The 25,688-nt window shown below is 36.4% G+C and overlaps 1 protein-coding gene across 1 annotated transcript in view; it reads right to left on the reverse strand.

Moving 5' to 3' along the window:
* The window catches only part of GPHN (gephyrin), a 220,178-nt gene that overhangs the window by 15,521 nt on the left and 178,969 nt on the right, over nt 1-25,688 (reverse strand). The window contains exons 13-17 of the mRNA XM_010574278.1: nt 24,002-24,057; nt 18,841-18,960; nt 14,496-14,554; nt 14,119-14,272; nt 12,037-12,158 (exon numbers count right to left, since the gene is read on the reverse strand). Coding sequence (XP_010572580.1) covers nt 12,037-12,158; nt 14,119-14,272; nt 14,496-14,554; nt 18,841-18,960; nt 24,002-24,057 — 511 coding nt within the window. The remainder of the gene's footprint in view (nt 1-12,036; nt 12,159-14,118; nt 14,273-14,495; nt 14,555-18,840; nt 18,961-24,001; nt 24,058-25,688) is intronic.

The raw sequence follows: 25,688 nt of genomic DNA on the forward strand, positions 1-25,688 counted from the left end.
GCATCACCTATCACTCTGCAGTAAAATGAACGATCCCTGTAAAATCAAACTGGAACATTTAGTTAGGACTGACTTATCAAGCCATTGTCACAGTACAAAATCCATAGTTCATTACTAATTTCCAGGTCCATTTCCACCAAGTTCTTTGCCACAGTAGTCTCATTCATTCAAATAAACCTCATTACCTGACAGTCATTTCCAGTCCTTGTTGTTTATTGCCACATAGAGCTATTACTGTTGGGTGACTAATAGAAACACTTGTGATTGTTGTACTCTTCTATGCATCAGCCCAGACTTTTACAAACCCAGGTCTTCTGGAAACCTGTACTTGCAAAATTTGTGCATGCAAACCATCACAGTTAGCACCTTCAATGCACGTGCTTTACAGATATACTAGACACAGATACAGAAAGATATACATGCACCATAATGCACCAGATGCATGCAGAAGTGCCTACTGTGAGTACAAAAGCAGAGCTGGGTAACCTTTCTTGCCTACTGTTTTACTTTATTTGAAAGCATCTCAAGTATTTCAGTTATATGCTGAAATAATTACCCCTTCAGACATGATTCCTCACAGATTCAGCGGAGCTACAGACTCCTGTACACATAGTGAAAACTGAAGTGTTAGTAGTGATCCTACACCAATCACACTAAAGACCAAAGTAGACCAGCTGCTCCTCTGAACTACAGCAGCTGACTGTAAACTTCAAAAGGCTGTGTGCCATCTGTAGGGACCCTGAGTTTAGCACATTCTGGCCATGCCCACACAAACTGGGAACACTGGTTTGTGCTAGTTTTGCGTCTTATGAGGTCTCTTTTCTGCTAAACAGATCTCCCAGAAGAAGAAAAGATTTAAGTAATGTATGAGGACCTGCTAAAAATTCCCCTTGTATGCAAAGATCCCAATCAAGCTTCTAGTTCTACATCAGAATAAAAAAGAAACACCTCCAAAACAACGAAGAATTTACTGAAGTAAAACTTACATGAAAAAAACAAGAGACTGTATTTGTTGTACTCAGAGATCTCATCAAGCTCAATGACATTTCTGTTTGAGGAAAGATGGGATATGGGTTTGATCTTTTATGATTAACTCACATTTTTCTTCTTGTGCTCATTCAGTTGATGTGACAGATTTCAAAATGAATAAATGAATGCAGCTAGGCATAAAGACAAAGTCTGTCACCCACTTCTCACCTCATGGCCAAGAGGAATATTTTGCATATCAGTAATTTGCAGGATGCAGAATAGTGAATAGATGCCATATTACGTTTAGCCAACTAAAACCCAACTTCTGTAGAATGTAATACTGAATGTAGTTTGACGAATGTATTTCAATGTATTTCAATGAATGTAATTCAACAAATGAATATTTCAATGTAACAGGAATTCTGTGTTTTGACTAGTATGGTTTTCTAAAGCAGAAGAAGATCTGATTTTGATGATGTATGTAGGAACATATGGGTACTCTTCTGAAACCATATTTGTTTCAAAATTCTCCAGTGTATTTCATCATGTTCTCATAATGTTTCTTCCTTCTACCTTCTGTGGTATTTCCCTGGATCACTTTGAACAGATGCAGTATGTTTTCCCTAGGAATATAGGCCAGCTTGTGAGGAAAGCTGGAATAATTACAGTAGCTTTTGGGTTGTTCAACATGACTATGTAAGTTTTGTCTACCTGATAGCAATGAACCTTATCCCAATACTTACCAGAAATCCATTAGTTTTTCCAAGAAGTTGGATGGGATTTCACTGGTAAAGATAATAGCTTCTATTTTATCTTCCTTCTTATGAAGGAAGTGAATCTGTATGGATTCACTGGAAAGTTTTCACTTCTGGAGTGGAAACTACTCAACAGTTGTAGCTGGGTTGAAATAATATGACTGAAGATTACACCACACAATACAACAATCAATGCCAAAGACATTGCTCATCAGTAAAGATGACAGTGCACTGGTGAGTCTGAAGGGTAAACGCGGTTCTGCAGTTATTTCTTTCAGAGCACTTATGAAATATGAGAATTGGCTTATACTGACATAACTGAAAGTAAAATATTATGATTGATTTAATTAGTGCCAGTTGCTTACAAACCAAATAGTGTTGCAAAATCTGACACATGGTGACATGGTATTGTTATCATGGAATTTCTTAGCTTTTCATTTTGCTTTAGTTTCAATTTTAGGTATGAGTAAATTTTAGATAAATTTTAAGTGAATTTTAAGTAAATTCATCTCCCTGTAAACTGGTGTAACTGCTATTGAACTACAGTATGGATGCCTCTGTGACAGGTAGCAATGCAGTCCCTAAAGGCAATGCCTCAAAATGAAGGTTTTCTCTGTAAAGTTCCACCTTTTACAGAATTGTAACTTAGTCACTTGGAAAAATGTCTGTCTCCAGAAGAAAAATGACTTGGAAGCCACAGGTCAGAGACAATATAAAAAGGCCTTTTAAAATACCCTCTCATCAGCTATGTCTTAAAACATATAGCTATTTTTTAGAAAATGACAAATGAAATATGACATCAATTTTTATTTACTAAAACTTAATACAAATTCTCCAAGAAGAGTAAACTACAGTTTATTAGAAATAAGAGAATGAACAGAAAGAGAAACTTATCCTGTCTGAGACCAGCAAGTCAATTTTTTGACAGCTGCTAGTCAATGGAAGGAACTAGAACTTCATTTGTCTCTACAATACCGGACTATATTCCTTCAAGCACAAAGATGTTTTTAGTGTAAGAAAATGCCCATTATGTTCTCTCCTGCCCTGGGAGCAGAAGCATTCTAATCGCTCATGCTTTGGGTAGCAAACCTTTATTCTAGGGGCTGTTTTTTATTGATGCTTGCTCCAGCACTGCTTAGAAGAGCCCAAAGGCTCATTTAATGTGTCCTCTAGATTTAGGCTGTTAGCAATGATATGTGAAACAGGCTTGTATGAGGTATTCAGAGTTGATCACCTGCTGGTAGATTCCAGGTTCTAGGCAATTTCTGATAAAGCAGACAATCTATATCATGTTCTTCACATTAATCTAAAATGTTTTAAAGACTGCAGGTTCTTGTAAGCTAATTGCAGTTCAGTTTTTTTGGGTGTATAGAGTACAGTGTAAGATTCTAGTGGGTTGATCTCTTTAGTCAATTTAATGAGGAAAACCTAGATTTATGACAACGTGGCTTCAGCATGAACGATCAATTGCTGAACATGAACAAGTCTTTTGAAGGCTAAGGATATGGCAGATTGATTCAGTAACGAGTACAGAAACTTGTTTTTCCAGTGTCCAAAGGGAACATTAAGCTATAACTCAATCCTCCAACCTTTGGTTATAAAAATAGGCCTACTAACCAGGATCCTCACATGACTGTAGTTTTCAGGTACTAGCCTTTGATAAGTTTTCCATTACTTTTCTGCCTAGTTTTGATTCCTACAAGAATCTAACTATAGAAACTAATTTTTCTGTTTGTTAACAGAGAAACTGACGGGTGGTTTACTGTCGCTCTGTTATCACCCCTGCCCCTTTGGCCTGTCTATGATAGGAAGTAAGTTCTATAAATTAATCTGTATTATTAAACCATCCCTCTAAATAAGACCTATATAATTGTACATGTATTTTGGAAAAAAAGCATAGTGGATAATTTAGAGATTTCATGAACATTCCAGTTAGCCTGCTTAGATGATCAGCATGGTAATGGAAAAACAAGTATGCAGGTATGACTGAAGAGTTGTCACAGTGACTTCCCTAGAGTTGTACTCTGCTACTACGTCAAGCAGGTTTCTTCCTAATTTGCTCTATTTTTAAAAGGGAAAAGCCTTGATGGATAAAGATGGTTGCTGCGACTGACAAGTAATGTAAACATTCTTGCTATTAACAAAATTTTAATTTTATCAACGTTGTGGAGCCATGTATGTCTCCAGTGCACTGGTGCATATAACTTAATTGACAAGGCAGTGCTATTTAATGGACAGAATAAACCACCATTTGCTTCTATATGGCAACCATTAGTAGAATCCGTGCTCCAAGCTCTGCACTGACAGACATTTAGTCGAGCCTGCCTGTGAGCATGCATGTGCCTCAACGTCCCAAGTGTTTTAAAAATGGTGCTCACCAATCTGGTAGGCCTGTCTCCGCAGTGTTCTGGAAGCTCTGTGTCCCTTCTTCTTTAAAAACATCTGGCTTCCTGAGGGTAAAGGAAGCAGAAGGGGTATAATAAAGAGCCAGGGAAGGAGAGAGGCTCCTGAGGTGAAAGGGATGCTCTGTGCTCAGCTGCGCCCCCTTGGTGGCTCTGAATATTCAAAATCATCATGGGAAATGCTTCTTCTCTGCAAGGCCAGCCAAGGGGAGAGAAAGGGAGTGTACAGGAACACATTTCTGTTATAGTTTGGAAAGGCTTCTCACAAGGATGGAGAGTGGAGTTATGGAAGGATTTAGGCCCAAATTGGGCATGCCAACAATGTGTAGTTCATCCTTCCTTGCAGAGTCTATGGAGAAACTTCTTTACTCTTGAATTCCAGACGAAGCAAAATGAAGTGTTAAACACCTTGACATTCTGGAATATATGGGATAATAATGGGAAAATATTTGGAGATGGGTCCCAATGAAACATTTTTACTTATACTTTCTAGCTTCTTATTTAGGAAATGGGTCTCAAGGCATATTAAATGTCACCTTCTTGACTACAAGAGGGAAAGGGCTGTATTTATCCTAATTTTATATCTCCATAGTCAATAAAGATGCCACTTCATTCATGAGAAGCTTATACCCAGCTACCCTGCTCTAAGAAGCAGGTTTAGAAAAAATGTCCAAAACCGAGAAAGTTACTGCTATCAGGACCTTATTTAAAACAATGTTTTGCTATGAATTCCTATTTTATGGAGACAGCATTTCCTTTTACATGCATTTCTTCCAAGTCAGTTTCACTGGGAAGAAATAATTTTTAGATAGCATCCTTTGTAAGAGAAATACGAAATAAGTTGAAATCTATGCTTTTATACTCTTAAATATAGGACAGTTAAATGTAGAACGCAAAAAAATCTTCATTTGACATGAAGATTTAGAAATGTCTCTTTTAAAAAAACTAAAATAAGATGTTCAAGATTGGAATGGACCAGGTCATGAATAGTCATTGCACAACTCTTGAGCCCTTTCTTCTTTTCAGCTGGCTGGACTGTTAACAACAACAAAATCAACCTCCCTCTGCAGTCCCAAGCCCAGGCTCAGTTTATCCTGCACATAGCAGCTGCAGTCTGTCATTTCAAAGATCACTTCTGGGCACACACAGATCCTATCTGACTGAGGAATGATGAGAAGACTGGGCCAGTATGCCTGCACTATGTTTTACTGTTACTCATGCACATGGACACTACTAAAATGAAATCTAAAATCCCCTTTATCACCTTGTAAATCCATGCCTGGGTTTTCCTCCTAGGTCATCACAGAAAGGGTCTGTCAGATCAGATGCGTACTAATGTTGTTTGGAAGTCATGGAAAAATATTAAAACTATTTAGGTTATAAGTTTAGATGTCCATTTCCTTCTGACAGTTTTCCCAAGATAGCCATTTCCTAAAATGCCGTCAGTCCCTTATTTGTTCTTCTATCCATTGTCAGAGAATTTAGTCAGCCTCTGTTTCTTGAAATACGGTCACTGTGTCAGAAGTGACATACAAAAGACTTTCAGATTTCTAAGTGATCCCAGCTTCTGGTTTACTCATCAACATTACGGACAGCAGTCTCAAAAATCAAGAACTTTTTCCCGCAAGGTACTAAACTCTAAGAGTACTCTCAATCTCACAATGTTCTTCTCCAAGAAGGCAGACTGAAACTACAGACGTTTCTAAATGACACCATGAATTACACAGAGGCGAGGAAACCAAAAGCATCTTGTCAAAATTTCTAGAAAGTTTCAAATTCATTTGATAGCCAAAGCTCTGACATGCATTCTGTCTTTATAGATCGCTGTTGCTGTCTTATTTCTGCTGGTACTGGTCTTCTGACTTTGTGCTTCTACTACAAATTGTCCATTAGTATAACACCAAAATATTTAATTATCTGAAGTAAGAGTTAAGAGATTATTTGCGACCAGGAGAAATAATTCTGATAATTTTGTGTGATTTGGCACTCAATATAATCTATGATCCTCCCTGAACTTGCTTCTGTTTGAACTGCAGATCACATTTAAACAAATATCCAATCTTGCTTTGAAATGAGTATCTATCAAAGCATTTGATATAGTTTCCTAATAACTAATTACTTTCACTGTTAAAATATGCTTTATTTACAGTCTTAATTAGTCTAACTTTAATATCTAGCCATTGCTGCTGAAACAGAAACTTTATTCAAAGTTTATTCTCCATGTGGCTCAGTATTATTGGAATGTAATCAAGTCATCTTGTAAGAATATCTGTTGAACTGAACTGCCTGAGTTCTGATACTGTTGGAGTATATGGTCCGTCTTTCAACCACTTAAAAATTTTAATGGTTCTCCTCTGAATTATATACAATATCCTGTTGTGTTCTTGTCCTGGGAATACAAAGGTAAGGTCAAAAATAACCTTCTAATTCTACAGGAGACTTAGCTCTTTATACATATGCTAGAACTTGTATTTAGCAGATTACTTACTACAATACTCAAAGGTTCTCCTAAATCTTTACTTCTCAAGATATAATCCTCCATCCTGTAAATTTTACCTACATTCTTTAGTCCTATATATATCAATTCATACTTGGTTGTGTTAATAATATACTAATAACCAGTTTTCTAAGTGATTCACATTGCTGACACAGTGACCCATCTTCAACATTCACCACTTCTTTGATCTTTCTGTATCTACTGCCTTTATTAGTTTTAATTATTTATTTCTTCTAGGGTGTTAATAGTAAAATTTCAATCCTCAAAAATTTCTTAGTGACTTGGGAACCCAAATTCCTATATATGATCTAGATATTAAGGAGGTTGATAGTAATTTAAGTGAATGATATTTTGGCTCCTAGAGGCTGAAGTTCTCTTGTAAAAAGAACTTATGTCTCCAAGTATTTTAAAAAATATTTCTATATGCCTCAAAAATAGACTACAGTACACTCCAACAAATACAGTTACAGATTCCCTCTATTTTCAAATGTAAGAGGATTTTCATAGTATTCTGTCCTCTTTATTATTTGCTGTTTAGTGTCACGTTCTACTACTGGGTTGTGATTCTATAAATGCTAATTCAGGAAGAAGTCCATGCCTGTGTTGAGAACAATTATGAGAATGACACACTGTTGTGCATTACCTTTGCACCTGTCACCTCTACGGAATGAAATTTTATTACCTGTCACAGTATGTAGTTTCCTACTGGTACAGAAGATCCCCTGGGACTTGTACTGCCCTGTTTCACAAGTTCTTTTTTCCACCTCTGTTTTGGCTCACATGTTGCTTTGTGTTTTCTGAATGTGCACTAGGTGAGATGACTTGTCACATATGACAACTTATCTGAAGTTTGCCCTAATGATTATCAAGAGTTGTGACAGATATTAAACATTTCGGCTTGAAAAGGAGAATATTCTTCTTGACAGAGCACAATGGAAGAGAGGATGTCCATATCTGAATTGCCTTCAAATCGTTACCCAGTGTCCCTGGATTCATTAGGCTATGATCACACTTTATAACACCATCATTCTTTGAGCAGATCTAGAACTGAAGTCACTTTAGCAAAAACTAATATTGTGACATTTGCTTTAAGGCCTGTTCTCTAACAAGCCTTTTCTTGCAGTCATTTATTAAATGATACTACTACTACTAATTCTGTTCACAGTATATTTGATTGTACCCAAGTTGGACATTAAACTGGTGTAGGGAGAGGCTAGGATTCTGTGGCTGAATTCTGCCTATAACTCATACTCTAACTCATATGATGATGTCTGTCAAGCTGATATTGCATGAGAAATTTTAGAGTTGCAACAGTTTCCCGCTCTTCTCCTCCACTCCAGATGTTCCATCTGAATTATAATACTGGCAATTACATGCAACCCACACAAGTACAAAAGATTTAAACCTCTTTTTGGATGGCAAACATAAAATTTAAGCAGACTAAAGCCTTGAATGAAATCTTAGTATCCCTTCCAAAATATGAAAGGACTCTTTCAAAGCCTTTATTTTAGGGATATCATACAGTAATGCTGTCACAATAACAACGGTGATTTTTAATGGGTTTACCTGTCACTTAGACGCTATATGTCAAACAGTATGTCATAAAAAAGAGGTATATAAATGAGAAACTAATCAATTCTAACGTAGAAAAGTTCTCATATACTGCTGATTTTATAACTGTTCTGATAAATTTTTAAAGCAACTGAGCAGATAATATGAATTTCCTAAATTCTTCTCATAAGGAGATATTCTTTCTTTCTCCATTGTGAAATCACAGGCTCAAAAAATGAAAATGCAGCTGGAAGCAGCTAATGTTATACATGTCTCTCAGAAAAATGATAAAGGAATTAGAAGATAGGTAAAAGAATGCAGAGAAGGGGAAAATGTACTCACGTAAACAAAGGTAAAAATGGAGGAAATTGAACTCATTACATGTAATCAAAATTCTTTAGCAAGTTTAATATGAGAGTCTCTCATAGAAGGAAAACTGTCAAAATGGAAGATGGCTTTCTAAAACAGAGGTCCACGCTACAGCAGATTTTGCTAGGGCTAAACTTTACAGCTTTAAATAAACAGTGGATACAAAGAACACCACAAATGAAATCATCAGACACAAAACTATCCTGATAATTAAGTTAATAGAGTTCTACAGATCAGATCAGAGATGTAACTCTTGTTTTTATCAATGGTTTCCAAAGAACCAAATAATTTCATACATTACAAGCAAATGAAATGAAATTAGAAGCCTTTGTCTTGTTATGTGAGACAACACTCAAAAGTACATGGGATTACCAGTTTTAACTGGCCAGTTGTTTTTGCAGTTTTTTAGCAAGTGATTCTGTGATTCAGACAAAGATGTAAGACACAACAGTAAGAACGACAACAGAAGGGTTCTTCCTTATTTTTAGTTTTGCATTTGTTTCTTGTCTAGAGTAGTTCTGGAAATGCAGTATCTTCCATTTCTACCCAGAGATATGTGCTTTTCAAACAGCTTGATTTTTACGTGATAAGAACACAAATAGAGAAAATCTTGGCTTCTAGCCATCCATAACTTCAGCTATATCGCATTTTCCAGCTTTGTTCTTTTCTCCTATTGCTTGCTTCTAGGATTTTAACTGTAGATTTTATCTATGTGTTTTGGACTTGTTTTTCATTTTGAATATTGAGTCCTATATACAATTTATGAGAAGGGAAACAAACAATGACAGTCTCAGAAATTCTTAAAATGCTCCAAAAAGAAATAAAATATTGGTTTCAATTGAGAATTCAAATATAGGCTAAGTGACACTTGAATGGCCAGTTCAAAACGTAACTTCACGTATGATTAATATGCAAAGACATTTTTAGAGTGCTCCTAACTACTCTGCAGCCACCCACAGACATTCCAAGTGCTTCCCCATCCTTTCACATTCTCTGTTGGAACATGTTTACATGTATCACAGTCCTGGGCTTTGAAGCAGCTGGACAAGCTATTGTCTTACCTAAACACCTCTGAGTGATTCATATTCTGAAATGAAATATAGGAACACTTACCTCTAAGTTTGTCTTTGCAAATACTACTCTAAAACAGTTTTCACACCCAGTAAAATGCAGTAAAATTTACTCAATGTAAAATGTATAAACAAGACGAAACAGAAAAAAAACCCAAACCCAAAATGTGAAATATGGGAAGGAAGAAATACATTACAGTGATACCTTCAAAGAAAAAATTACAAGTTCTTAAGTTTCCCTTCTGAAAAGTATTGTTTGCCAGTATTTTTACTACATCTGTAGGTATTGCAGGCATATAAAATCTTTCTCTTTTTCACTATCTAGATACATATTATACATACAAAATAAACTGCACATATACACGAGCACACACAAACATACAAAATCTATGGTTTAGCTCCAGTAAACCATAAAACAGACACTGAAGGCTTGTTCACCTTTTCTATAAACATGCTAACTAAAACATCAAAATTGTACCCTTCATAAGATCTCTCTGGTAAGACTCTTGGATTTCTTCAAGTGCCATGGTACTCCATCAAATCAGTCATGTTAGTCCAAAAGATATATACTGAAATATCCATATGGGCAACATTCTCTTAGTAGCTTTATTATAAAATGAAATAATACTGTACTTATTATCAAACTAATTTACATATTCAGATTTTCCATTTGTCTGAAACAGAACTGCAGATGCATTTTGTTGTAAATATATGGATTGGGCATGTGAGTGCAAGAAGAACAGCAGAAGAATTGCTAAGATTCTTGGCTAAATCAACAGTACCAAATTATTCCTTGAAAACTTACTGCAAAATACAAAATCACTGTACAATTGGAGGCTCATTATTGCTATTCTATGAGCCAAAATAACTACCTCTGCAGAAATGACTCCCCAGGCATGAAACTGAAAGTTTAAAAAGAACTCTTATTACCTTTGCCAAGGTAATACTATCTCAAGACACAGAGAACATTTTAATAGGGAGAATTGAAAGTATCAACCTCTCTCATAACTGAAAGCAAAGTTGCTGGCACTTGTCTGCCTTTGACTGACATACATGTTTGCTGTCTAGTTTTCAGCTAGCATCCAACAAATAAAAAAGGGTCACAAAACATATTTGTAAAAAATATAGAAAAGTAAAATAATTCTCTTGAGCCTTAAATCTCACTAAAATTGTCTGCTATTATTACTGAGAGATTTCAAGATTAATTATCTTCACAGACACTCCATACCTAGGAGGTTATAGAAAAAATTCCTGAAGGCAATGGAGTACATAGCTATAGTTTTGCACAATGACCTTAAATTAAACTCTCCATCTGATGGAGTTCACTATACAGCAAATTTGAGACTATACCTATTTGGTTAGGACAAGGTCATAAAGAACAAACACGCTTTACATTCTTACTTTGCCAGAGGAGCTACCAGAAAGATGTTCAGGGGAAAGCATCTTTTCCATTGGATTAACCCACTGTTAATGACAGTATGTAAGCTGATGTTGACAGTAATGTTGATGACAGTAGCAGCAACTTTCGGTCATTCAGGTGGCAAAAAGTTCCACCTCCCATATGTTGGAGAAAAAAGCTGCCAACCCTTTTATGTAGGGATGATTCTCAGCAGCTGACTATGATTAATAGCCTTTTTGTGGCCGTTTTCTTTTTTTGCAGATATGTAAATCTAGAACCTGATCTCTAGATATAATAGTTTTATTTGAGAACTTTGCTACCTGTGTTTAAAGTCTTGCACTGTGAATACTTATACTAGAGCTCTCAACAGGAGATGTGACTTCACTACCACTGGGAAACAAGGAGCAATCACTGTCAGATGAACGGAAAGACTGATCACAGGGTACTACTCTGTGGCAATCAAAGTAGAGATACCAGAAAAGGAAAAAAAATCAGATTCTTTTAAATTCTTTGACGTATTTCTGGAAATGTTGAGCTACATCCAGCAGTGGGGCCTTCCCCAAAAGATAGTTACTCAGAATGTGACAAAATTTTATACTCTAAATTAATTTTGGCGTGGAAAATAATCTCTGAGAGAAACCTTCCTTCTCCCTTTATTGGATCAGAAAAAAGTATAGTTGCTGCAGAATTGTCTCCTCTTATGTGTATTAAGTATCGTGCTTGTGATGATACTGCAGCAATAAATTCAATTTGCAGCAGTAATACATGTTTCAACAAACAGAAGGCAAAACAAGATAAACACCATTCAATAAAAATTTTATCAAATGATTCTTCTTATTATTAGAATAGACTTACTTATTTCTCTAATGAAAAGGGTAAAAAATCTTCTCCAAGATGTGCCCTGTCACAACACTGTGACACTTGCACTGAGTGCCATTTTCTCTGGTATTTATTTTTTCCATGGATGCCATAAAGCGCACCACATGAATATGAAGTGACATCTTTACTAACATGTGGTACTTACTTATCTCCTACAATTCCCAAGTTGATTGTTGGGTAGCCATGTTCTTGGATTGTAGCTAGGAGAGTTGAACGGTTACTGTCCCGAATCTTTCCTGGTAAGAGGTCATCTTCAGGATTCAGTAGCTATAAAATGAGAAACATGCTCAGTCAGTCTCCTTGGAATACTGTGCCTTTACACAAGTGAGCATTTTCTTCTTTAGATTAGACAGGATACTCTTAGACACCTATCATAAAATATATGTGTAAAGTGATTTAGTGAATTTAAATTAATAAGTTATGTAATGTGCTTGTTTAGTCCAATCCTGCATGTAGCTTAGTTTGTTTCTATTGTTTCATGTCTGCAAAACCTTCTTTCTCCTTAAGACTACCTGGTTTCTAATCTCAAACATTAGAAATCAAAACACAAACTTTAAGTTTCCAGGTTATTGATTCTATTTAAATGGTTTTAAAGGAACTTCATTGATATTGCTAACCATATTTAAAAGTATGAAAAAAAAATTTGAAATTAATTGTCTACTTACCAATAAAGATGTTTTTTAAATACAACAATCTGTACTGGAATCATAGAAGCTTAAAGCTTGGTTCTTATATCAGATACTGTTTTGGATGAAAAACTTTCTCTCAAGATAGTATCATGGCAATTGCTTTACATGTGTTACATATTTTGGAAGTTAAACTACAAAACATACAAAAGTAAACACATATTTTACATATATTAGGAATTCTTTTGTAGGACACATAAAGACAACACAATATTGACAGGACGTAAATAATAATAATAATGATGTATCTGTCAAAATTACAGCAAGAGTGTTAGGTAGTAAGGTAAGAATAACCAAAAGGGAAGCATGGCTAAAGTTTGATGCTTTGGCTAGCAGCTCTGTTTCTGTGAAGGTTTCCATAGGATGTTTAAGAAACCCACTGTGCAGGATCTTTTTTAACACATGATAAAAACCAGAGTGCCCACATCAGTAAAGAACCCTTTAATGACATGCAAGAACCTTCAGTCACAGGGAAGATACTATTCAGAAAATAATGACCTGTAATCCTTGTAGCTCTTTGGATTTGTTCTTCGGTGAGCGGTAAGCTTCCCGCACGACAGACCCTGTCTATGTTATGAAATCTGGCAAGACTCTGTCCCAGCAAGGCTGGCCTCAGCCACCACAGTACCCAGTAGTCACAGAGTAACCTTCACTGGGATTGTGGAAGTTGTAAGGACACCACCAGATGACAAAATTCAACATATTAAAAGTTTTCAAAATTCAACATATTCAAGCTGTATGAGAATACAGCTATTGGGTTTATGTTTATGTGTGGATTTCAAAAAGTTTGTCTCCAAGGACAGTCAAAATTATAGTTCAAACTTCATGCTGCCTTTAAACCTCATATTGACTTTATCTCAGCCCACAAGTTCTTTTGCTTTTGCTTCTTTCTCTTCTCTCTCTGACCCACTGCGGGAGGGACTAAGTGAGTATAGTTGCTGGCTGGGGTGAACCCACAAGATATGTAAAATTAATAAATTAAGTTAATCTTGAAAGTGATTTTTCTGATGTAGTTAAGACAAAGCAATTAGAAAGCTAGTCTGGAGTTCTACCAACAGGAGATTGTCTGGATTTCAACATGTGCTACTATTAAAAAAAATATTAAGGCAGAATACTACAACAAGACATTTGGTAGTACCATTCAGTTTTCAAAGACAGGTTATCTGCCATTTGCACTATAGCTACAGAGGACTGCTGCTCAAAAGAAATTACTCTTCCAGTCATGACTGGCAGTATGAATTACAACCCTGGCTACCCCACAGGTCCTCCCTTGCTGGCAGGAGAAAAGTAGCTGACACATGGTTGGATACGTTACCAAAATTTTTGCAAAGACAGTGTGTGAGACTTGTGAGAGAGTCCTTGAGGGAGAAAACACAAGCATCTGATTACAGGTTGATCACTCACAAAAATACCTCATGTCAGCATGAATTGCAGCTCAAAAAGTGAGTCTACTTGGGAATAGGGTGGAAGTCACTATCCAAAACACTGTCCAGAAGAAGACATAGTAATACAGACCTTGATTCTAAATATATTTTTCTTACCTCATTCCCTGTTGACATGACTGCAACTACTGGAAACTTGTTAACTTCTACTTCGGTTACTCCAACAGTTGCTAAGAGACCAATCTCAGATGGACCCATGTGGGTTCCTTTAGCCAGCACACATTCACCTCTTTTAATGTCATGTCCTATAGGTCTGAAAATCATAGTACAGAAAAAAATGAAAGAAAAACAGAATGACATTGAAAGTATCTTTCCTTGATTGGTCCTGCTCCCGGTGAGGAGTGTCCAGGGATGTTCATTAGTAAGATTGTCAAAATGTCAGTCTACTTATGGTTAAAAAATGACTATAAAAATCACCAGGCCTTCTATTCCTTACAGAGATATTTTACTATTTATAAAGTAGGATGTTTACAGACCTGATATCTTGGCCTGGTCGAGCCTGCACCAGGATTCGAACCTCTAGTTCTTCTGTGCCCTACAAAAACAAGGAGATCAAATATGGTCAGCTGGGCTATTCAAAGGAGATTAATCAGATTTAATTTCTCAGAAGTCTACACAGCTTACAGTACTCATTACACTGAGACCTTATGGTTTAAGCATCATCACTGTTCTCCTGATCTGTGTGTCAAGACTGTAATATAATGTATGCTAAAACGATGAGAAATTCTCTCTTTGATGAGCTCACCAGGGGAGGACCAGCACTGAACACATAGTTTTACCTTTCTTTCTTTATGGTACCTGGTTTTACCTGTCTTTCCTATGTTAAGTCTTATGTTTGTCTGTTGATCTGGTATACCGAGTGGATTCTTTCTACTCCTCTCAGCCAACCTGATCTGCTCAACAATTTCAATGATGGCACTTCAAAAAGACCATTAGTCTGATAGACAATATGTCACTACATCTACAGAATGGTGGGAAGAAGCTATATGCTCTAGCTGTTTCAGGATTTTCATGTAGATCCCTGTAGCAGAAACTCCTACTTGAGAGCTTTGTACAAACCAGAAAAAGGCTTATTTATCATGTTTATTTACTGTGAACAAGAGACAATGGCCTGAAAAGTCTGATGCCTACTTTAATATTTGTGTTTACTTCTTCAGAATTTCAATGGTTTGGCAATTCATTCAATGCTGATAAATGGCACATGGACTATATTGTTAATATTTAATTTATAAGCCCTGCAAGTGGGTTGATGATATAGACACTCAGCTTTGAGATAGTGCCAGCCTGTCAGTAGCACTATATCTATACTTACTTAGACTGGAACAGATTTTGTTTTTACATTATCACGTAGTGCTTCATACTTTAAGTACCTCAAAGTTATAAATCAGAAACTAATATTACAAGACAAATAAGGCACGTCATTGTCATTTGGAATTTTTACAGGAACAATAGTGTTGTATAGGACACTGGGACTTGTCTCTTTTCTTAAAGGTGATATGGACTGCATTTTGAGTTCAACCTAAGTGCTTTAAACTAAAGGCCCCAAAGTTAATGTTAATGAACGTGTTGTTACAGATTGTGATTCTGTTTATCTACTGTGAAAATGGATAAATTTAAACCCCTGAAAACTAGGAAATGACTAACAAAAACATCAGCTCTGAAAAAACTGATTTCTTACTTTATCACAGTATTTTCAAAATACGCTTTTAATGCAAATTCTGTTTCTTTTATACCTGCTCCTCTTGTACACAAGAAGAGACTATTTTTGGCTGCTAGTGTCCAAAATGGCTGTGCTGGTGCCCAGGATGTCCTCTTATCTCCCTTATCCCCATCTGAAGCTGTAAAAGACACTTTAGGCTTGTGATGAAAACCTGGGGCAACAGTTAGTCTAAGAATTATTTTATTTTTATAATACTCTGGGGACGGTTGGCCAGTCACAAAGATTTGTATTTTCCATATCTTTGATAACATTTAAAGATAGCTAGGAAGTTTCTAGGGAATCAAGAGGAGTGCCAATGATACATTTGAGTAATAGAAAAGGTCCTATTTAGGACGGCTGGATTAGGGGAAACAAGGGAAAAAAAGGCTTTTGAGTACTTTAGTAATCCCAGGTTTGAAGAGCACTGTGGGAAGTGTGACTGTGGACAACATAGTGATGTGCAGAGAATGTTATTTATGGAATTGATGGATATCCCAGAATGCTTTACAAGATAATTCAAGCTGTCAAGTAGGGCTTGCAGGGAGGTATGGCATTATGCTGAGAACACCCTCCTCCATTTTGTGTGTATCAGGCAGCATTCTTCTTGCTGTGTATTAATATATTTTGAACTATGTCCAAGTGGTTTACTCTGATGGTTGTTAACAGCCAGGATCCATACTGATATACTGATGCTTGGTCTTGATATAGGATTTAACTCTTGTTTTGGTTGATCACATTGACCTCCTTTTTCCTACAAAGTGACATAAAAATTCAAAATTAAAAGGATGTAGACATGTTTTTGCAAGGATCTTTCTCAATGATTGTGCATTTGGCAAGCTGATGAGAATTCTTCTTCCTGCTGGATAGATGTAATTCCTTTCAGGCCTGTGACTTCTACAGACATTTAGGGAATGCTTGCTATGATATTTAAGTACTGCTACCACCACTAGAGGTCAAGGAGCTCCTTTTAAAAGTACTCTCTGTCTTTTCAGAAGAACATTTTTCAGATGTTAGAGATTTCATTTCAGTTAAATCCCAGCCCTGAAGGAGTTCTTAACATTAAAAAGAAAAATATTCTTGAAATATGTAGCCACAGAGGCATGAAAAAGGAGAGAAAAATACATATTAGTTAAACTATACTAATTATTTATGTACAGGATTAGCAGAGTAGCGTATTCAAGGACACGTAGAAACTGAAGAGTTCTACCTCACACTTACAGGCAGGAAAAGGAAACTGAAGGTGGCTGACCATTCGCTAAAAACTTCAGAGTTTAAGCACAAAGCCAAATAATCTGTTCTCACATGCAGAGGAGAACATGCACAGAAAAAGTGGAATCCAGAAAGACAGTCATCCAAAGAAGTAGAAAATAACAGGTTATCATGTATCTTGCTCTGCAATGTGATAGTCCTCTCATGATGAGGTGGGCAATGGCCACAGAAAACTTGCTCAGTGAGGCTAATGGGATGATTAACAAGCAGTGAAAGCAATGGTGTATTTTATGGGAAGATATAATCTACACATACACATCTGTCACCTCAAAGCAAGACTGACTCAGTAAATTGTTAGGAAGAAGGTCAGCCTAGACAGCTTGCTGACTTCATCAGATGCAAAAATCTATGCATTTACAGTAATAAGGCATGAGAAAAGATCATGAGAGTATGTTTCAGTTTTTGCTGTCTTCATCAGCTTTGAACACTAGAATTCATCTGCTTACACCCCAGCTGCAATCACAATGCTAGCATAGAGCTATGGCGAAGTGGAACAGCTTGTCAGAAGAGCAGCAGAGAAGTAAAGGCTGATTTGAGCAGAGAACCATGCACACACTTCATTCCAAAACTGAACTTGGAAGCTGTGTCAGTAAGAGACGTATCTTCTTGCCTTAAATGTGTCAGATGATGGCAAACATGACAATGGTGTCCTGAAATCACAGCTGGGTAAGTGAAGGCAATGATTCAGAAAGAATTCTCTGAACACAAAGGAAGTCTAAGATGGACTGTTTCGGATACAGTTGTCTACAGACAGCTCCTGTGCTTCATCAAAAAACACATTTTACTTTGTTAAGACAACTCTGCATACAGAATTACTACTGCAATACTCATATTTTTTCTGTGGTATTTCACAGCATTTGTAAGATCGAGTGCTAATACGATTTACAGGTATGCTGGAAAATCTGTTCAAATTATACAGTTAAGACTATGTTCTGGGGGAATATGCACCTTATCCATTTCCTGGTTTTCAGAGGTCTTGAATTCAGTAATTTTCTCATTTTGAAGGAGCACAGAGGTCTATTGAAGAAACTTAGTTATGGTTTAAAAAAATCTGGGGGGCTCTTACTTCCCCTGTTACATAATAAACCCCCTTGTTCTAAACATATGCATTTATTGTAAGGTATGTGCACAAGACATATTCTCCAAAATCCACCACATTCCCCTCTGCTGAAATGAGACCAACTCTGGTAACATAGAACCATCTCCATAGCATAGTTCAAAATAATCCAAGTCATCTAACGGATTTTGCAGCACTTAAAACAATTCACTTTCCCACAGAAAACCATATTCAGCTTTAATTACACACTGCAGTATTTCAATGTATTCTTCTGGGATCAATATGTATTTTAAGAAAACTTTTCCCCTTCTTACTTGGTGAGTTTAGGAGAACTTTTAAAGTCCTCATCTTGCTGAGTTTCAGGATGATCCTGAAATATAAAGAAAATTGCTCTATCGCTAAATGTGAACTCAGTAGAAAAGAAGGAAATATAATGTCTGATTGCCACTATTCTGTATTTTAAAATGTGAATACACTAGGCACTCAAATTGGACTGTAGTTACGGATCTCTGGGAGGCATTTGCCTTTCACTCAAATCATGCTCCCAAATACTTTGGTGTCAGCATTCAACAACTGTGATGAAAAATCAGTGTCAGGACAGGTAGGTCTGCAGTACTGTTATCACAGCCTGAAAAAGTGAGAAGAATTGCCACTAGGAATTGATGTGAAAATTCTCAAACTTCTGAGATTAATAGAAGAGTTTTTCTGTAGGACTATCTTTTATATTTACACGATTGTATCATGAGCCATTTTCTGCTGAACACAAAAGAAAAATGAGTTTTAACTCATGACTCACATCATCTGATTCCCTGATGAGCTCTGTATCTTCCACTTGCACCACTGCATCAGCACCACATGGAATTGGAGCACCGGTTGTAACGCGCATTACCTGACCAGGCATCACAGTCTGAGTTGGCTGAAAAATAAACAAACAAAAGTTAATTTACTTTTGAAAAGAAAAATCTCAAACCATTTGAACTTTATGGAAGTAATCTGAAAGACTAAAATTCTTATTTGTGGCATAAGTCTTGATATACTGCTAGTGATATCAACAGATATAAACTCCAATGTATTTAAAGATCATTAGTTCATTGCTTCAGATCTAGCTTTTTTAATATGGTCACATATCAGGTGGCTTCAGGTTTTTCCCCTTAGATTTCTATCACAAGAATAACTTTCAGAACAAGGAATACACTGATACTCTGGTTGGCTCAGAAAAATAACTGGCTCAGAAATCTAACAGCTAGATGACGATCATCCAGAAACTTACATGTGCAAAAATCTAGTAGTTCTCTGTACATAAATATTTTTGTAGAGTACTCTGGTCCCCAGGGTTGAAATTACTTTCCTTTGGTTTGGTTGAGTTTTTATTCTGTTTTGTTCTACCAGCACACTACATATGGAAAACCAGCAGCTTGTAAGTAAAGTAATGTAACCAGCTGCTTCATTTTTAAGCAGATTTCCTCATACTGAGAGACAGCTCAACACTAGTTCACATAGGATATCTATCTTTGTGGGGGTCAGTTTAGCAAAGCCTAAAATTGATAGTATTCTACAGTTATGTAAAGTCACAGTACATTACAAAGTTTCAGCAGAAGCAATACAAAGACTAGAAAAATATCAGAACAAACAAATGACATGGTTTTAATAAAATTTCTCACCAGGCAGCCTGTTTTAATAGATATTTTTCAAAATCCAGAGTAAAATTGTAATTTGACCATAACCACTTAAGAAATAAATAACTAAAAGAAAAATCTTTCTAAAAAATGCAACTAAAAGAAGCTGGTATGATGATTGAGATTTCATTGCTGGCATATGAGTGCTTGCTCCCCGCAGCACTTTAGTAAGCCCTACTTATTTAGGCTTTACTGCTATTAAGGAACATGTGCTACACACAGATCTACGCAGCTGTGATCAGACCAACATATTTCGTATGTGTCACGCGTATATATAATTCATGTGCAGATTGACTCTATATTCCATATGCAGCACTGGAATATGCCCAGGACTTCTCAGACTGTGATTAGCGTGTATTTGATAGCAATCCACAGACCTGCAAGCAGTACTGCCCAAGCACTATTCTTACCCGCTCTCATCCAGCAGTCATTTACTCTATGACTTTTGACAGGTGGCTAAGACATCTGCAGATTCTAGACCAGTGGCCAACGTTTCAGCTGTGCAAAGCTGTGTTTGACTTGCCCATTCTTCTGCTCCATTTCAGCACTGTCACAACCTCTGAAATTTGTTACTTTGAAATGTGTATTTCAAAGGTTTCTCATTGGGACAGAAGCCCTAGAGAGAGGCTGGAAATGGACTGTACCTGGTTTACCACAATATCACAGTGACCTATGTATCCCAAGAAACAACTGAGCCTGGAGTTGATTGAATCCCGACCCTTTTCTAGGGGTAACAGAAATCTGACATCCTTTGAAAAGAACATAAATAAAATGCTAAAATAAACTAAAAAAAAGATCACACTTGCCATATGTCATGGTTAGTGTGTTTTTAGGGCAAGATTCATGTTATCCTAAAGTAGGTATCTTAAACAGATGACATAAAAATAGGTTTTTTTAAAAATGGTATTTTTTTCTCACCACAGACTATGCAAGGAGCTGTGGATGAATAGCTGAGATGCTGCCATTTATCCTGAAGATGCTTAAAAGCGAAAATAATCTTGTCTAGTGTGTTCTTTTGATATTTATGAAAACAAATACTGCAAAAGGCAAAGCTTATGCCTTGGATTATGGGAGCTCTTTTGCATATAGTGGTAGATGCTGTCTATACGCACATTATAGGTAATATAGGTAATACGTAATATTGTTTTGAACTTACTAAAGTATTGATGTCTTTAGTGACAATTTTTAGAGGAAAAATGTATCGCATAAAAAAATTACCCCATTTAAAATGCTTTTTTTGGGCCTCAAAACCCACAAAGAATATAAAATGTCTAGGACTCTGCCAGAAATCAGTGCCTATGGTGATAAAATGCGCTCTAACTATCCATGCTTTTGGAGTTTATTACTAGATGAGTTAATTTTTTGAGGTGTAATGATGTGAAACATTTAAACAAATTTATGATACAATAACAATTGCTTTTAGAATTGGTTGCTCATGTATTTAATTTCCTTTTTGTCCTTTGAGAATTTGATCAGATTGACTTTATGAACAAAAGTCAACCATCAGATTTGTGCATGAATCTCCAGGGCTGTGTTCTTCTGTGCTACAGACTATGAAAATAAAGAAATTATTTCTTCTCAGAAAGCATATTAATGTACAACAATTTCACAGAAGCTCTTTTAAAGGCCTTTGAGTCTCACACTTACCTGGAATAGGGCAGTACTGGGTTCTGTCCTTTGCCTTCATTACTGATAATCTATTTAATGTTAGTCACTGAATAAAACCCAGAAATAATCTATCGAGCACAGCCCCCATCTAAGGCATTTTCTCTTGCACATGATTACACCTCTCCTGCGTGATTTACAATGACCCATGCTCCCTTCTGTAAAAAAGCCCAAATTAATGGAAAGGTAACAAATGTCTATTTTCCATCCTATATTATAGCTGATTAGTCACAGTGCCTCTTACAGATGTCTTTAGAAAGTCTTCCAGGAAATGCTAAGCTCCAGCTATTCAAGTCTATAGGAAGAAAATCATTGCTCCCCATGGCTGAGTTTTTCACACAGAAGCCATGTGGATGGCTCATGACTAGTACACTCAAATGTGCCCTAACCTCCCCAACGCAGGATAGTGTCTGCAAGTCTTCCACAGTACAAAATAAAAAATGGTTGTTAACATAAACACAACCATCTGGAAATGGAAATCAGAAAATAATACACAATTTACAAATTGATACAGAAATGTCCAACTTGGCTATATGGTCTCTCTGCAATTCTCAGTCCCATTTTCTTCCTCTCTATGTAGCATTTACATAACCTTTTTTGCTACAGGAGGAGCCAAATCTAAATCTATTTTTAACTCCCTGCTGTGAATCATTCTGTTAATTGGTCTGTAACATGAAAAGCAGAATGTTGCTGCTGAGAGTGACTGAAGGGTGAAATGAGACTGAGGAGCCTTCCAAGACTATAAATAATTTCTTGGGAAGGAGATGAACCTAAAGATGTGTTGGCCCAAGAAAAAAACTTTGACCAAAGATCAGCAGCCTCATTTTTCTAACTTGCCACTGGTATTCCCAGAATTACTCTCTCTCTGCATGCCTCCTCCCACCCAATTTTTGTTCCTTCCCAGAGAGGTTTCCCATTCCCATTAATCTGGGAGGACAGACTGTCCCTGCAGAGAGACCTTTGTGAGCTCTTGCATTTTGTAGGAGGGAAGCAAGCTCCCATTTGCCCTTTTATCCTTTGTATAAACCTGCCGAACTGATTAGGACACTCAAACCCTTTAGAGCTGTGGGCAGTCCTCCCCATTAGACACAGCTTCAACAGTACTGTTTTTGAGCACCAGTGTGCTGTGATATTTTTTAACTATCAAAATGATAATATTGATGAAAGGTGAATAATAATAGGAGTGATAATTCATCAGGTTGCTCTGCTAGTTCTTGCTATTTTATAGTGATCATAAAAAGGGTTGTAGAAATAGTTGTCAGTCTTTTGGATTCTAGACTAATGCTTGAAAATGCAGATGGAAGGGCTAAAAATCCAAGCTGGGTGAAATTCATTAGTTTACTTTTTTAGTATTTAAAGTAACTTTACATATTTTGTATAACAGATTCATTAATCTAAGTTCATGTGAATATCATTATTAAGAAGATGTCTATTATACCAAAGTATAATTCATGATGATGGATGGGAACTACAGCAAAAATTATTTTCCTAGTCCTCTGTATCTATCATGATTAACCAAATTAAATGCCTATTATACATTTAGGGGCAGTTCAAGTCCATTTTCAAAAAAATGGAACAATCCTGCAACTGGTAATACTTCTAAAACCTGAAACAACTTTTAAACTGTATCTACTTTATTCAAGACTTTTTTGTTTAGCAGTCAAAATGGCCACACTGTAAAATGCTCATTAAAACCAATCAATCTTTTGACTTCCTGTTACTTGTTCCATTTCTGCATCATTTCATATACAATACACAGAATTATAAACTGGGACTTGAAATAGCTAGAGAAATATTTTGGATTAACCCATGCTCTCCTGTAAAGCAGGACTGACAAACTGACAGAAGAAAAAAAGTGGTTGAATGCAACTGATTTTTTTCCTATCACCCCAGTATTAGTACAGGAACATTATCAAATGTACTCTTGAGTCTGAAAGTAAATCCCAAATAGTGCCCATTCATGAATATTTATACAGCACAGCAGGTCATGAATGGGTGCTACCCTGACTTGCTCTTAAACTCGATCCACGTTATCTGCTAAGGTGCACAAACACTCTTTTGATTTAACAAACAGAAAAGGAGCAATACCACAAACTAGGCTGCTGCCAGGCTTCCTCAAGATTGTTATGATCATTACCTACCTTTAAAGGTTTCATACAAAATTCTTACACTTTGTTTTGCAGGTATCAGTGTGAAATATGCATGCAGCTTGTGGAAATAGTTATTGGGCTGATGTCCCTTTTAAAACCTGTCAGCAAGAAGGGGTTAAATCTTGCTTTTCTCTTGTTTATGAATTGTAATGCCACTGGAAACCTTATGTCCTCTAACATTGTACTAGGGCAGAACATTACTGTATGCACTCCTACATGTCAGCACAATGCTCTGAAGTATTTTGGGATATCCTTGCTAGTTCCTTATGTAACCGTACAACCTCACTTTCTGAAATCATGTCCCAAGGCACATAGCAGGAGGCTAGGTACAGCTGTGTCCTACTTCATGCCACCTCCAAGAATATTGATTTTGGAGCACTAGCAAGGCTTGTAAAAATACAGAGCAAGTATCTTACAAAATAAAAATACATTAAAAAAAAAAAAAGAGAAAAGAAATTGTGCTCACCTGCTCACCAGCCTGGGATTCCCCTATGATGAATCGATCTCCGGGGCCATCAGCAGCTGTTAAGATGGACAATACAAATAGTAAAGGCTGAACCAAAACAAATGATGCCATTAGAAATTAAGAACAGGAGAACCAAAGGATGGTCTAAGATGCAGTTCTTCAGTGTCAGCATGACAAAAGGGTATAGAAGTTTTGCAAACATTTTACATTTTAGGTCCTTTTAAGTTGTGTTTATTATTTTGAAAATTACAAGTTCTATGGTACTTTTAACTGAAAATTTCTGGGCAATAAGGGATCAGGTAAAAGGAGATTAGGAGGAATTACATTAGTAACAAAGATTTAAGAGTGTTCATGAGATTATTTTGATAAAAATGTCCACTGTGAGCAAATCTTTTTCCATGTGAAACTAACACAGGGGGACCACATATTTTGTAAATGTATTACCTATCTTTTTTCTAGACAACAATGGAATATTGACATTTCTAGATTCTGTCTCTGCCTTTGGAGGAAAATGTGGACAAGTGCAGTGGTTACAGACTGTATAGATGACCATACAGGTTTGGCATTTTCTGAAAAGCACTAGGGCTAAGATAATGCAACTTGGACTGCCACATTAGAAGTCTGTGTTCTGTTTCTTTTTGTAATTTTAGGAGGTAGCACTGAACTAGTTACCTTATACCTTTCACTGAAGCCATTCTGAAAATTAGAAGTCAGAGATCATTGATTTAACAAACTGAGTCTCCAGGACTTCTAATTTAGCCAGATCTGTATTTTTACAGGGACAACAAAGGCACCATTACTAATGAACTTTAAGCTTCTGCCTGCCTCAAAGGTCTTTCAGCAAGCTGCATTAGTGGTATTATAGGCTCCACCATGGTGTGAAGCATGTATGAAGCACAAGCAAGTCTGCCTGTCCAAGCACAGCAGCCATGCTGTCAAGAGTCTTCAGACAAACTGTGTTCATACAATCATATTTAAATATGTTTTTTTATTAATTTTAAATCTTTAACTGTCAAAAGTTGATTTCTCAGAGATGAAGTCTAATCAGTGACAACCTTTATCTTAATACCTTCTGGTTTATTTTGAAAGCCCTGAATATACAGCAAGATAACCTTATTGTATTGAGAAGAATTGCTTTCAGGAAGGATGCCCATTCAGTCTGTATAATGATTTATCACATTTGTACTCATAATTCAGCTGCAGCTCTGCAGATGGTGATCTATGGTACTTAGTCATGTTTGAAGACTAATGATTAACTTAACTTTAAAAGTCTATCAACAGCCTAATCTGTGAGCTTTCGAACAAACTCTAAAATAAGAAAGTGGAAAAGGACTCTTCAACTACTTGTCTTTGAATAATGCATATACTACTACTGAATACAGTTGTCAGACCTTCACTGAAAAAAATGCGCTGGGATGATCCAGCAAAAGAAAAGAAAAAATTCCCTAATAGCTACATTATTTTAAACCTGATAAAATGCTACTGAATTAGATTTTATTCCCCCATTAATAATGATATGGAGACAAAGTTTATAGAAGATACACAACTGATACGGCTTGAAAAAAGCGGACAAGGTTTTGGGCAAACAGGTTTATGTGACTGAAAGCTAATCGTTTATTTTTTTGTAAAAAATATGTGTTAATGTAGTCAATATTATTTCTGCCTACAAGCTTTGTTTCTCATATCC

Source organism: Haliaeetus leucocephalus, unplaced genomic scaffold (genome assembly GCF_000737465.1).
Source record: "Haliaeetus leucocephalus isolate CR32 unplaced genomic scaffold, Haliaeetus_leucocephalus-4.0 Scaffold417, whole genome shotgun sequence".
In the NCBI taxonomy this organism is placed as follows: Eukaryota; Metazoa; Chordata; class Aves; order Accipitriformes; family Accipitridae; genus Haliaeetus; species Haliaeetus leucocephalus.